This window comes from Plodia interpunctella, chromosome 26 (genome assembly GCF_027563975.2).
Source record: "Plodia interpunctella isolate USDA-ARS_2022_Savannah chromosome 26, ilPloInte3.2, whole genome shotgun sequence".
Taxonomy (NCBI): Eukaryota; Metazoa; Arthropoda; class Insecta; order Lepidoptera; family Pyralidae; genus Plodia; species Plodia interpunctella.
This window is the reverse complement of record NC_071319.1, coordinates 1,139,979-1,155,923: the sequence shown is the minus strand read 5'-3', so window position 1 is coordinate 1,155,923 and position 15,945 is coordinate 1,139,979. Positions and strand designations below refer to the sequence as shown.

At 37.2% G+C, this 15,945-nt stretch overlaps 2 protein-coding genes across 3 annotated transcripts in view; one reads left to right on the top strand and one right to left on the bottom strand.

Annotated features, from left to right (window-relative positions):
* The window catches only part of sns (sticks and stones), a 263,332-nt gene that overhangs the window by 52,326 nt on the left and 195,061 nt on the right, over nucleotides 1-15,945 (bottom strand). The window lies entirely within an intron of this gene.
* LOC135309976 (uncharacterized) lies at nucleotides 1,734-7,483 on the top strand. The gene is made up of 4 exons (XM_064436850.1): nucleotides 1,734-1,765; nucleotides 4,325-5,023; nucleotides 5,097-6,927; nucleotides 7,412-7,483. The coding sequence occupies exons 1-4, from the start codon at nucleotides 1,734-1,736 to the stop codon at nucleotides 7,481-7,483; spliced, it is 2,634 nt and encodes an 877-aa protein (XP_064292920.1).

Here is a 15,945-nt window from a genome sequence, read left to right as displayed (position 1 = left end):
GGGAAAAACTGGATAGAGGATCGAAATATCCAATCTTATTGTTTATCGTGGGATAGTAACCGAAGCGTGAAGGGCTTTGGGTTCTCATCCGTTAAAGTGTTATATTACTGAGAACTGCGGTTTCACTTAATTTGAAATATTGAGTTTGAAGTTTCTTGAATTTTTTTATATCTCCCTCCTCGTCTAACGCGTGCTCCCGCTTGCATTCTGTGATGTGACGCTGCGGAACCCGGGGCACAAGCAATAAATTATTACGTGAAATGAAAAATTATTAAGTGGATAGTAGTCACAGACCATTGCACTAGTTACTTAAATAGTAACCAGTGTGCAAGTTTATTCACAATGTTTTCCTTCACTGAAAGCAAGTGGTGATTTAATTAAACAATTGTATACATATTTGCCAGAATAGTATTTTTTTTTATGTAGCTCCCAGGTCCCACTGCTGGGCAAAAACCTCGCCTCTATGTTTCCAACCAATCCTTATTGAAGGCCGACAGTTCGTCAGACCACCCGGACACACCTCATCATCAGAATAATACTATTCTGATAAATTTATATAATAAAAGATTGTTAGATAACGCTTTTAACATTGCAGTTTTACAAATTTTATTTTTGTGTAATAAGCTTAAATGATAATTATGCTTACGTCTCATCACTGATCCACGGGAGTGTTAATGAAATACCAACTTTGTAGCAACATGTCTACTATCTCCACTATTGGTATTACTATACACTACTATGAAATGGCAGTCAAACGTTAATTATTACATTAGCCCCGGGGCTTCGCTCCCGTGGGAATTTCGGGATATAAGGTCCCTATGTGTTATTCCAGGTTATATTCTACCCGTGTACCAAATTTCATAACAATCCGTCGAGTAGATTTTGCGTGAAAGATTAACAAATATACATAAACACATCCTTATAAACTTTCGCATTTATAATATTGGTAGGATAGGTCACACTACTCACAATAATTCCTGCAAATTCTTAATATACCAATAGATTATCCGCAAAAACGGAAATACCAAATCCGAGACACAAAAAACAACTTCTTAAAACCACTTTCTTCTTTAAGTATTACACGGGAGCTAGTTGGAAACTTTCAGTCGGCTATGAATAATTTCACGCAACTCTGGAAATTTAAAATGGCGCTGAAAATCGTGGATTTAGATTAGAACATTTAGCGTTTGGAGCGCTCGCGCTTGTGTTTTTCAAAATATTCGATTTTTTGGTCAATGAATTATTAATTGCAATTGCTTTAAATAAAATTAACTTAAATATATACCATATCTGTAAATAAATAAAATGTGCGTGCCAATATTCTGGCAAAGGTGCCCACGTTTTTTGTAATATGACTCAAGTCACTAGAATTAGACCGCGGTATTATCCTATTATACGCGGTATTATCTATGTATGTCGTATAAGGCGACTGAGGGACTTTGGCAGCTGATAGGTAATAAAAACATTGCCACGGAGGGTTGAATACAGGTAAGCGGCCGGTAGTAAAACCACCGTCGAATCTTCAAAATTTTAAGATTTCACGGTACAGTGCCGAATGTAACCGAACAAACGCCGACATGAGAGAGACAGATTATTATCTGCCGCCCGCGACTGCGCCCGCGGTAAAAAGTAGCATATGTCACTCTCCAGATGGTCTGACAACTAGGGACGCCGACGACCGTGCGAAGTGGAGATGAAAAAGTAGGAAAGCGGACTCTGCGCTCCGACGACCAATGGCTGAGGAAACAACTGGGAATGCGCTCAGGTGAGAGAAAGATATGGAGTCACTCTCCAGTTCTCCTACATTTTTTGTCGCCGTGTCAAAGACCATCCCGCCGTTTGAGGCGGGTAATCTCCGAAACTACCGAACCGATTTCAAAAATTCTTTCACCATTAGAAAGGTACATTATCCAAGATTGCTATAGGCTATATTTTAATTCAAAATTCCCACGGGAGCGAAGCCCCGGGCAACATATACAAAAATTATCAATATTAAAATCATATACAAAAATTTAATAAGATAGAATATGGATTTGCAAGAAGACTAAGAAATTACGTGAAAAGTTTAATTTGCAATAAAAAGTGCATAATTCCAAGAGTGTTCCCACGAGTTGCAATTAGAAGTGACCAGACTAATGAAAATTCCTAACCTTTCATGGATCGTATTAAATTAAATTCCTGTGTCTATCTGTCTGTTACATATTTTATTACGAACTTTTTTAGAGTATTTTCTACCGAGAATGCTATTAAAGTACCTAACATTTAGAATTTTTCCATAATAATATTATTTTACAATTACAAAATTAATTCGATAGTAAAAACAAAACGCATTCCTAGAAAAAGATTGGCATCGAATATTCTTTTAAAAAATAAGGAATATATTAATGTTCCTTATTTTTTAAAACCAAAAAAATAAGGCCAGTATTATTCAAAGGGAATTTTTGAGGTTAGGTAATTTAAATAAAATTTTATAAGCGAGAGCACAAGTTTTTCCGAGTACTTAATGGTATATTGCTAATAGACAATAAATATTTTATAACATTTATATTTGAACTAGCGACCCGTCCCGTCTTCGCTTGTGTAAAACCGTAAAAAATTATACACCAGTTTTTATCTCGAATCCGTTGCATAATTTTAATTTAAAGATGTAAGTATACATAGGGTCAGACAGACAGACAGCGGGAAGCGACTTTTATACTATGTAGACAGTGATATTAAATCTTTACAGAATAGTTGAAGAACTGGAGAGTGATTTAGGTTACGTTTTGCCGTGTGGGAAACAGCAAATTTTTATAAGTACGCCAAAATGCTTTCGACTGCACCAAAAAATGTAAAGTAGAAAAAAATCATTTTATATATTACTAGCTTTTGCCCGCTGCTTCACCCGCGTGAATTTCATAGTAAAATCTCGGTCATTCTTTAAGAAAAATAATTAAGAGTATCAGAGTTTATCAATTTTCAGTTTTTTATCTTTAAAATAGTGTTAGAAACAATAAATAAATATTGTATTAATACATAAATAAATAAATAAATAATATATTAATTGTATGATTAATACGGACTGATCGCATTGTGTAAATATATTTTAAAAAGTAGTTGTTATGACCGGTGAGATTTTTGCCGCTAATTTTTTGTGAGCGATCAGTCCTCGATGGTTAGAGAGAATAAACGCTGTTGAAATGTAAGTACGTTTTATTATTTAATTTATCTCTATTATAATGAATAATTGTTTATCATCACGCTTATTCATTGCATAACACTCGTTATTAGAAAATTCAAGTAAATCTACGTGTATATTTCACTTCTGAAACGCGGGAATAGTTGACAATTTCAAATATGCCCAATGAACCTCTAAATTTATTTGCCATGTTCCCGGCTATCCTACATATCAGAAGTGGGTATGATAAATAGAAGCGATAACAATCACCTAGTAAAATGAGCTCACAACAAAAATCATAATATCTATTCATACTAAGCTTACATAGTAATAGTTAAAATTGACTTTGATTTGATCATTGGTATTGTATATTTTTTATACATATTCATACATTTTGTAGGTGTCTAATTATGTGTATGCATTTTTATTTTTACAATTCATAATAATCTCATATTATTATAACATTTTATAGAAGATATACCTAAGCAATTTAAATGTTCGCATATTTCATAGACGCGACGACATAAAATAGCGAAAATGCAGAAATACAACTTTGTTATTGCAATACGCAATCTCTTTTGTTCTATGCATGTATACCATCGGTGGTGTAGTAGATGTTTAATATATATTTATACGAATATTATTATACACTTATTCATATTTTGATTTCCTATGTTGTGTGTGCACGTTTGTTTGAAAAGTGCGCATTTTATTTAAAACATTGTAACGAGTTTTTCTCTGTGATATTTTTGATTTATGTTCGTTTTACAATAAAATACCACAGATAAAAATTACTACTAAGAAGTTTTGTTGCCATACAAATTTTAGTAGTATTTAGTTATTATTTTCAAGTAGCATGGTAGTTTTAGCAATATCTAATATTATATATCAATGCAAATAAAGTATTATTAATTATATAAAAGGAAGAAAAAAGAAGATTATATAAAAGGAATAAAATGTACGAATTAAACAATTTAAAAAAAAAAAAAACATTTATTGTGCTGGGTTGTAATTTTTTTTTTTGCAGTGGCATCATGGAAAATTCAACCGAACGAGGAATTTCTGAGCGGGTTCTATGTACACCTGACCCTGATGACGACAAGGGCTACAGAGCTATTCCGAGCCGTGATGTTTCGCCGTGGCCTTGGGCTGCACCGAGTCACCGAGCCTCGCCGCGTCGCTGCGCTACTGCGAGCCGCGGAGCCTCGCCGCGTCGCTGCGCTACTGCGAGCCGCGGAGCCTCGCCGCGTCGCTGCGCTACTGCGAGCCGCGGAGCCTCGCCGCGTCGCTGCGCTACTGCGAGCCGCGGAGCTTCGCCGCGTCGCTGCGCTACTGCGAGCCGCGGAGCCTCGCCGCGTCGCTGCGCTACTGCGAGCCGCGGAGCCTCGCCGCGTCGCTGCGCTACTGCGAGCCGCGGAGCTTCGCCGCGTCGCTGCGCTACTGCGAGCCGCGGAGCCTCGCCGCGTCGCTGCGCTACTGCGAGCCGCGGAGCTTCGCCGCGTCGCTGCGCTACTGCGAGCCGCGGAGCCTCGCCGCGTCGCTGCGCTACTGCGAGCCGCGGAGCCTCGCCGCGTCGCAGTGCTGCTGGGAGCCGCGGAGCCTCGCCGCGTCGCAGTGCTGCTGCGAGCCGCGGAGCCTCGCCGCGTCGCAGTGCTGCTGCGAGCCGCGGAGCCTCGCTGCGTCGCAGTGCTGCTGCGAGCCGCGGAGCCTCGCCGCGTCGCAGTGCTGCTGCGAGCCGCCGAGCCTCGCCGCGTCGCAGTGCTGCTGCGAGCCGCGGAGCCTCGCTGCGTCGCAGTGCTGCTGCGAGCCGCGGAGCCTCGCCGCGTCGCAGTGCTGCTGCGAGCCGCCGAGCCTCGCCGCGTCGCAGTGCTGCTGCGAGCCGCGGAGCCTCGCCGCGTCGCAGTGCTGCTGCGAGCCGCCGAGCCTCGCCGCGTCGCAGTGCTGCTGCGAGCCACGGTGCCTCGCCGCGCCATGGTGGTACGTCTTGTTATCAACGTCGGTCATACAGTCGCACGGGACGATCAGACCGGTCATGTATGGACCCTACATCAAACCGCATGTGTGACCGTGACCGGTCCCGTAGTAATTTGCGTAGAAAATCTAGAGATATTTCAGACTATCAATCTCAAGAACGGATGGTAAGAGGGTCACACAAAAGTTTGGTTCAGGATTCATACTACCATTCAAATAACGGATCTTGTAATAACGCTCATGAGCGTTCAAATGAGTATTGTAATATTAATGTTGCAAATTCTGCCGAAGATAACTTCACTAAGTTGGTTAACGTAATGAAATCCATTTTACCTAAAGATTCTTTTGATAAGTTAAACTCTATTCACAATACCATACCCGAATTTGATCCATCACATAAAGGACAGACGATGACAATGTGGATTCACAAAGTGAATGAATCTGCCACTATATATAATTGGTCAGAAAAACAGACAATACATTTCGCCCTACCAAAATTGCGCGGCGTTGCTCAACGGTGGTACGAAGGTCTCTCTTCAGTTCTGTTTACATGGAAAGAGTGGCAAGAGAAGTTACAGGCTGCTTTTCCGTCCGATGAGAATTATGGTCAAATGTTAAGTGACATGTTGGCTAAACGGGCGCGTTTTGGGGACTCATTAGAGGACTATTACTATAACAAAATAATATTAATTAATAGATGTGGTATAACGGGTAAACGAGCTGTAGAGTGCATACTACACGGCATTGACGATCGGTCAGTTCGATTAGGTGCTGAGGCTGTACAATATGACGACCCTAATAAATTATTATCATATTTGAGAAACTCTCGATATGTTAAGACCAACAATGACCGCAGGATTAGCAGCAAGAATCAGGTTAATAATAAAAATGATAACTCGCAGTCTTCTCACAAAGTCAAATGTTATAATTGCAAAGAAGAAGGTCATGTTTCATCTAAATGTACTCAACCAGTAAAGAAATGCGGTAGGTGTTTGAAAATCGGTCACGAGACCGAACAATGTTTTTCCCGACTGCCAAACACCCAGAAAGTAGTTATGAAAGTAGATAAGACAGATACTATCAATGGCAAATATTTTAAAAATGTGAAAATTAACAACAATCTGATGGAAGCTTTTATAGATTTAGGCAGTGAATGTTCAATGATTAAACTGTCAGAATCTAAATTTCTAAACAACGATCTTGATACCAATGATTTACCAACTCTGAGAGGCTTTGGTAATTCGATAGTTAAAGCACTAGGTAAAATACGCGTTAAGGTAGTAATTGATGATGTGCAAGCTGATATAGACATATTTGTAGTTCCTGATGATGTAATGCATATGCCGTTACTTATAGGACAATCATTTACTGAACAACCTCACATATTGATTTGTAAGACAAGTGATAATTTGGAAATAACTCAATTACCTAATGTTAGCTATGATACAAATAAAATAAAAATATTTTGCAAAAATGATGTTCAAGTATCAGGTTTAACAGCAATTGAAGTTTATACTGGACAATATTTTTGCGGCGACCTTTTCATTGAGGGAGATGTTAGATTCAAATCAGCAATTAAATACTCAGTACTATCCGGACTCTTCACATTTAACGAAAGTACAGGCACTATTGTATTAAATAATTTACACGAGACTCCATTGACATTACATAAAGATTTTCTAGTTGCGCGCGGACGTGCCGCTTTAGAGTTAACTATAACCAAACCACTAGAAGTACTTACCACCTCCACAATACTACAAAATCCAAAGTTTGCACCTATTACTGATACTGATATAAAAGTGGGCGATGACCTAACCTCGGTAGATAAAATGAAGCTACTTAATTTATTAAATAAGTATAGACAGTGTATTGCTAATAATATGTCAGAGTTGGGTAAAACTACAGTGGATGAAATGACTATTACATTAAATGATAATGATCCTGTCGTGTATAGACCTTATAGGCTAGCGGTAAAAGAGAAAGAAGTGGTAAGGGATATGATAGAAGATTTATTGGAGAATGATATTATACGTCCTTCAGTATCTCCGTACGCAAGTCCAATTGTTTTAGTGAGAAAAAAATCAGGGGAATTTCGGCTATGCATTGACTACCGGGCATTGAATAAAAAGTCAGTAAAAGAAAATTACCCAATGCCATTAATCGATGATCAGTTGGATAGTTTAGCTGGGAATAATTATTATACAACACTCGATCTCGCATCGGGTTACTATCAAGTGCCTATTAGGGAAGCAGATAAATTTAAAACAGCGTTCGTTACACCAGATGGACATTTTGAGTTTAACCGAATGCCCTTTGGTCTTGCGAATGCCCCCGCTACTTTCCAACGGACAATGAATAAGGTCTTGGGATCATTGCGTCATAAAGAGGCGTTAGCTTATTTAGATGACGTTATAATACCGGCTAGAGATGTAACTCAAGGCTTAGAACGGCTGGAGACAATATTGGCGTTATTCTTAGAAGCTGGACTTACGCTTAAACTATCAAAATGTGTTTTCTTTAGCCGGAAAGTAGCCTATTTGGGATTTGAAGTATCAGCTACTGGTATTCAACCTGGCTCACGTAAAGTAGAAGCAATAGAAAAATTTCCGACTCCTCATGATCAACATAGTTTGCGTCAGTTTCTTGGGCTGTCAAGCTTCTTTCGCAGATTTGTTCCAAATTTTTCAATTATCGCAAAGCCACTAACACAACTTTTAAAAAAGGACGCTGTATGGAATTGGAGCACTGCACAAAATAGTGCCTTTAAATCACTTCAAAAGACCCTTGTAGAAAAACCTACCTTAGCATTATATGACCCTAATGCAGAAACAGAGCTCCACACTGATGCCTGCAAAATAGGACTGGGAGGCATTCTTTTACAAAAAAGGGATGATAATAAATTGCAGTCTGTTGCTTATTTTAGTCGTCAGACGACTCCAGAAGAACAAAATTATTCGTCCTACGATTTAGAGACATTAGCTGTTGTATCGTCGCTCCGGAAATTTCGGGTATACTTAGTAGGGATCCCTTTTAAAATAATTACCGATTGTAACTCATTAAGGGCTACATTTCAGAAACGAGATATGATACCTCGAGTAGCTCGATGGTGGGAACAGATGCAAGAGTATGATTTCAGTATAGAGTACAGACCAGGCCGCTCCATGGCTCATGTGGATGCACTTAGCCGGAATCCTATCCCCAACACTTCCGACTCAACAGAATGTGATGTATTTCATGTTGGTGCTGTTGATTGGTTACTAACCGTGCAACAGGCAGACAGTGAGATTCAAAAGATGATAGGTATTTTGACTGATCCAGAGCTCGATAATGTAATAGACATTAAATCAAACTTCAAGGTGAAAAATGGCAGATTGTTCAGAGTGACGAGTAGTGGAGATAAGTGGGTAGTGCCAAAGGGAGTCCGTTGGCAGATTGTCCAGCAGAACCATGATGATATAGGTCATTTCTCAGTAGAGAAAACTTTAGAAAAGATTCAATCCAATTATTGGTTTAATAGAATGCGCAACTTTGTAACGAAATACGTTAAATCCTGCCTAGAATGTGCATATGCGAAATCTTTGGGGGGTAAACGTCAAGGTTTTCTCCATCCTATAAAAAAAAATTGATATTCCATTTGATACAGTCCACATGGACCATATCGGCCCATTTGTGCGCAGTAAAAAGGGCAATATGCATGTTTTAGTTTTGATAGATGCGTACACCCGTTATATTTATCTTAAACCGGTTAAGAGTACTAAATCCAGTATTTCAGTCCAAGTTCTTCGTGAATATTTTGCGGTATTCGGTGTACCGCGACGTATAATATCTGATAGGGGCACTTCATTCACGAGTGAAGCTTTTAAAAGCTTTATTAAAGAAAAAAATATAATTCATATCTTAAATGCTGTAGCAACCCCCAGAGCCAATGGACAGGTAGAGAGATATAATAGAACCATTTTAGACTCTCTCACCGCTAAATGCGTTGGTACTGATGATAATCAATGGGATGTACACCTATCTGATGTGCAATGGGGACTAAACAATACATTTAATAAAGGAATAAATTGCACACCTTCACAAGCCCTTTTTGGAACTAGGCTTACGGGTGCTAGTGAGAGTAAAATAGTGTCTCAACTTTCTGAAGAGGTGAATGATGAACGATTCAATGATAATCGTAAAGAAATCCGAAATAATATCGAAACTTATGTTAAAATTAACCAAAAACTGCAACAATCTACATACGACAAAAAACGTTGCCGACCTATAAAATATAATTTGGGGGACTTGGTTAGTGTCGAAAGACAGGTTTCTGCAACTGGCCAAAGTAAGAAACTCATTCCAAAATATCAGGGCCCCTACAGGATAATTAAAATATACGATTATGACCGCTACGAAATCGAAGATACTCCTTTGACACGGAAGGGAAACAGACGTTATTCTGCTGTTGTAGCTATAGATAAAATAAAGCCGTGGTTAAACTTTCAAAGACCGCATGATCAGTCCTCTAGTGAGACCAGCGAACATAGTGAATAAGGACACAACATTTGGATGTGATTATACTTAGCACACAATAATATGTACATTAATTATAGCTTTAGGATTAATATATGTAATAAAGAATACAACATTTCTTATGGTATGCCTATGGAAATAAGATAATATAATTATTTTAATGCAATGAAACAATACATACTACCTGTTGCCATAGTATTCAAGATAGGAGGTTTGTTACCAATTGATGGTATACAAAATATGATGCTTGTTACTATTGGTATTGAATTATAAATAAATGTATGGAATAACATAAAAAGTTAAGTCCACAATTTGGATTTCAAGTTTTTATTACAAATGGTTATTGGTGATAAAATGCTAAATATATCGTATATATATTTAGAATTAACTGACAATTGTTTGTATAAGTAGATAAAATGTATTTAAAATGGAGTTATTTAATATTATATTCATTGAAAATTAATTTACTAATAATACTTATTGAATTGTAATTATCTACGATTGGACTTTATTGTTAATTTGAAGGTATTTCTATAAAATTTTGGGCCCGAGGTCGCGCCACATATGCAGGACGGCCGACTGTTAGAAACAATAAATAAATATTGTATTAATACATAAATAAATAAATAAATAATATATTAATTGTATGATTAATACGGACTGATCGCATTGTGTAAATATATTTTAAAAAGTAGTTGTTATGACCGGTGAGATTTTTGCCGCTAATTTTTTGTGAGCGATCAGTCCTCGATGGTTAGAGAGAATAAACGCTGTTGAAATGTAAGTACGTTTTATTATTTAATTTATCTCTATTATAATGAATAATTGTTTATCATCACGCTTATTCATTGCATAACACTCGTTATTAGAAAATTCAAGTAAATCTACGTGTATATTTCACTTCTGAAACGCGGGAATAGTTGACAATTTCAAATATGCCCAATGAACCTCTAAATTTATTTGCCATGTTCCCGGCTATCCTACAATAGTATTAAGTTCCATAGAATCCTTCACCCCCCTTTTAAAGGGCTTGAGGGTTAATTTTCAGAAAAATCTGAAACACGTATTCATTAATTTGTTGTAAACAAATAAAATCCAAATTTTCAAGTAACAACTAACTTTAACGGTGTAGAACTTTCATATAAAAGATTTTCACCCCTTTCAAGCCTTTCGGGATGAAATTTTCAAAAAATCCTCTCTTGGTGCTCACCTACACTCCCCATGGAATCTACATGCCAAATTTCAGCTTCCTACGCCCAGTAGTTTCGGCTGTACGTTGTCTGTCAGTCAGTCACTCAGTAACGCAAGAGTTTTATGTATATAAATTGATTTTGAAAATGAATCCTTGCTCGAGAAAATTGTCGGTTCGTATAAGACAGCGCGGCATCAGCGGTCGAAAGTAATATATATATAGATTTGACCAAAGCCTTCAATTATAGAAATGCCGAGTCAAAAATAAATAAAATGTTATGCAAAGATTCCTTCTAATTAAGTAAAAGGTTAATCTACCTTTGAAATTATATTGTAAAAGGCATCTTATTTTCTTTAAGACCCAATATAGGGTCCAATAAGATGTAAGTTGGCACAAAGGCCCAATTAAGAGAATTATGGGTTGTGATATTTCTATGTATCTGTTTGTACAATTATAACGAAGAAATCTTGTACAGTTCGTGATATAAATCTATATTATTATTGTAAAGAGGTAAGCGTTTGTGAGTTTGTATGTTTGAGGCGGATAATCTCCGTAACTACCGAACCGATTTCAAAAACTCTTTCACCATTAGAAAGGTACATTATCCAAGATTGATTTGCTATATAATGATATTGGCCAAATTATCTAATTAAATTATATAAATTTTCTTCTTATGAAAAGATCTTCGGTATGAAAAGTATGATACAAATGTATATAAATAAATAAATATATTAGGACAAATCACACAGATTGAGCTAGCCCCAAAGTAAGTTCGAGACTTGTGTTATGGGATACTAACTCAACGATACTATATTTTATAACAAATACATATATAGATAAACATCCAAGACCCAGGCCAATCAGAATAATATCATTTTCCATCATGACCCAATCGGTGATCGAATCCGCGACCTCTCGGTTCAGAGGCAAGCACTTAACCACTGCGCCACCGAGGTGGTCAAAGGCATAAAGTTGATCTCTTACAAAGTTAGAGTGGGACAAAATGAAAATAATGACAGGTAATAATATGTCAATTTTTCGATGCTGTGAATAATAATGCAATATCACAGTTGATATTCTGACGACCTCGGTGGCGCAGTGGTGAAGCTCTTGCCACTGAACCGAGAGGTCCCGGGTTCGATCCCCGGTCGGGTCATGATGGAAAATGATCTTTTTCTGATTGGTCTTTTTTGTGTCATAGATAATTTTATCCCGAGTGTTCTTGGCCTAAGTTATTTTGTCAATATGTCGTGTTCTAAGCAACGTATCGCGATGAAACTTATACCAGATTTTAAGTTAAATCATCTGTTAATATAACTGCGAAAACCACATAAAGTTTCATCCAGTAGTAATTGCGTTATCCGCGAACAAACATACAGACAGAAACAAAAAAACAAGTATTGGCTTCTATTAGTCCCGTAAAGACCCACCATTATATTTATGTAGTATCTCCTGTGTACAGATACAGTTTTATGACATGTATAGATTATGAAGCAGTGGTGGTGTAAAGGTTAAGACGCCCGCCTGTGGATTGAAAGGTCCCAGGTTCGAATCCTACACGTGCCATATGAATTTGTATACCAATCTGTCTCATGTAGTATTCATTGACCGCCACTTGCTTCCGGTGAAGGAAAACATCGTGAGGAAACCTGCACACTGGTTGGTTATTAACTTGTGTGTGAAATGGAGAAGGCAGTGGCAAACCACTCCATTAATAATGACAAGAAAGTTGTGTGTGTTTCATTCTACGTAATGACCACGACTCTCAGCCATGAGGAATACCACTATGAAGAAGAAATAGATTATTATTAATAAATATTTGTATGGTCTGGATATTATTCAATCGATCGATCAATCAAATCGTTTATTTGTGATACACCTAATTATGTTGCTGACTGTACCGAGTTGTCAAAATTATTAAATGAATTATATCAGTTTAATGAATTTGAAGATCAAGCGATGTGATGTTATTTGGGAAATTTCCGAAATAATTGGCAATTTCGTTTGAAATTTAATGACGAAACTTAATAAGCTATTAGATTTACTTTATTGTGTACTTTATTGACCATGTACTTTATTGTGTACTTACATTGTTGTATTACTGATAAAAAATTATACATAAATTTATATTTAAAAGATGGTAAGCCCTTCTGGCATGATAGGGACCAACACTGTTTGAATGAGTTTCTTTCGGCATTTCTTCTCAGCAGTGAATTTTGTATTAACCCTGAAAATTATCAATTTCAGGGTTAATACAAAGCGCACGAAGTTTACAAAAATGACGAAACAAAATAATTATAGAAACGATATTTAAGTTTCAAAAAAGGAATCGAAAAAAAAGAAATAAAACACCCGGCTAATTACAAACGTAGCTTACAAGAAAATATGCATAATAAATTGTATAAATTTCAAAAAAGGAACGGAAAATGACAAATGTATATACCCGGCCAAATAAAAGCGAACATAGTTTACAAGATATTGCTCGTTGCGTTATTACTAACAGTTAGTGGACGGTCTATAAAATAAATCAGAGCTTGGAAGATGCAGCAAACAATAATGAGCGGCGCCAGTCACGAGCTGAAGCGATTTTGATAAGTATATTTTTTTAGCATCGAAATATTTTTGCAAGATATCGAAAATAACTTCACGGGGTAACTTCTATAAGAGTCATGTAAGGATTTTAAGATTTTTAAAATTATGATTGAGATATTACAACAATAGAATGAGGGAGGATCGTGCCGTTAAATCAGCTTATCTGAGAAAGGTTTCGGGGAGGCGTCCAGTCGGACGTCCCAGATATCGCTGGAGCGACGCCGTGAAGGCTGATCTGCACGAGCTGGGAGCGGTCAATTGGCAGACCTCCGTGCAGAACAGAAAATTACGGCGTTTCGGAGGCCAAGATCCACTTTGAGGTCACTGAGCCAGCGTAGTAAGTAAGTATTATAATAATTGAACTGTGTTTAACAAAAATAATCCATGTTTTAGAATTTGGAAGCAAGAAGTGGGATGTAAAATTCCTACTCTTGTTACTAGAGTTTTACACGAGCAAAACCGGGATGTAATTCTAGTGCGTAATAATCGGATGACGAAGACTGTGCGAAATAGCGAAGTAAATAAATAATAAATACATATATTAGGACAAATCACACAGATTGAGCTAGCCCCAAAGTAAGTTCGAGACTTGTGTTATGGGATACTAACTCAACGATACTATATTTTATAACAAATACATATATAGATAAACATTCAATACCCGGGCCAATTAGAAAAAGACCATCATGACCCGACCGGGGATCGAACCGGAGACCTCTCGGTTCAGAGGCAAGCACTTTACCACTGCGCCACCGAGGTCGTCAAAGAAGTACGAGTAGGTTGTCAAAGAAAAAGTACGAAAGCGTATTTTTGCGAACACATTGTTGATTGTTGTATATTTTTAGTTTAATCTCTGTGAAAAGTGCTTATCCCAAGGCTTAGGTGTGTCCTTGTCCTCCCCTCCACTAATCAGCCTACTTCTAAAAGAAAGGAAAAAACAATGTGTAAAACAGACATCTAACTAAAAGCACGTCCCTAAGTTATAGGCTTTCTGTCCGGACTATTACAAACAGTCCAGTTGCAGCCCCATTTCAACCTGTAGGACTATAATAATAAAGGTCATTTTTGTGCGGACCATTGCCCTTAATCTGGACGGACATTATTCCCCGGCAGTTAGTGAAGTCACTATAAAATAAATCAAAAGGAGGGATAAAAGATGCAGTGGAAACCATAAAGCGAGGCGCAGTTTAGGGGCGTAAGCGTTTAAAAAAAAACATGAGCATTTAACCAAAACTCACGAGTTATGATTAATATTTTGTCGTAAAAATTATTTCATTACGTTTACAGATATAACATGGCCAAAAGGACCTTAAATCTTTTATTCACATTGTACTCGTGAACGAAAGGAAACAAATTACGTTATAAAAAATCCGTGAGGTTACGATTAAAAACTAAAAACGTCTAACTTTCTTTAATACATTTTTGCAAGTTAATTTCGCGTTTTGCGTTTGAGATTACATTTAACTTAATCACAATAACAATGCTCTAATTCATCGTCTATTTTACATATATCAATTTTCAACCTATAATTTCAAATGAAATTCAAATAACTGCTATATGCACGTCGTTTCCACGTCCAAAATGACAATTGCAACGCGACATCTTGTCACTTGGACCACATCATTATAAATTTCTCTCTAAATTTTCTCAGGCGTTATTTATTACTTAATCTCGCCGGGTAAATGTTTTTAAGACTAAACTGCTTTAGAGAAGATAATTCCGTAGTGAGTGTTTGAAATGTCTTTTTATAACAATTTTTTTTTGTATTATACTCAAAAAGATAATTAAGAATTTAATTCAGGTGTTTTTATAACCCGATTTTGATGTTCATAAATAAATATATCATCACAACTAACCTAATATACAGTAGTTCTCATGGACCACCATTTGCTTCCGGTGAAGGAAAACATCGTGAGGAAACCTGCACACTGGTTGACAGTTTAGTTCGCTAGTGTGTAAGCGATTACTTGTTCACTATAGTATAAAACTATATAATACATAGTATAAAATAATATATAAAAGTCATATCAGGTGTTTTTAGGCTACTTGAATAATGTCTGAGAAACCCGAATTTCCCACAGGAGAGAAGCCCCGGGCGCAGCTAGTGTTATAAATGCGAAGTTCGTGATTATATGTGTGTTTGTTTCTCTTTCACGCAAAATCCACTGGACCGATTCTTATGAAACTTGGTACACGGGTGGAGTATAACCTGGAATAACACATAGGGTACATTTTATCCCGAAATTCTCACGGGAGCGAGGCCCCGGGGTGTAACTCATGATTCCGACTGATATAATTAAGAATGCAATACTATTCATAAGCTCAGTCTTATAGTTTACTGGCTTTCGCTTGCGGCTTTATCCGCGTGAATTTTTGCTACGGGAGCTTTAATTTTTCCGGGATGAAAGTATACTTCAAATTACATGTATGCTAAATTTCAAGAATATTGGTTGAGTAGATATAGAACGAGAGGAGGTAACAAACTTACTTTCGCATTACATAATAGGTTAGATATTACGTT

Bases quoted from the DNA above. Each gene is read 5' to 3' on its own strand.
- LOC135309976 (XM_064436850.1), top strand. From the start codon at position 1,734: ATGGCTGAGGAAACAACTGGGAATGCGCTCAG. The intron at 1,766-4,324 runs GTGAGAGAAAGA...CGAGTCACCGAG, and splicing joins ACAACTGGGAATGCGCTCAG to CCTCGCCGCGTCGCTGCGCT. The intron at 5,024-5,096 runs GTGCTGCTGCGA...GCCGCGTCGCAG, and splicing joins CCGAGCCTCGCCGCGTCGCA to TGCTGCTGCGAGCCACGGTG.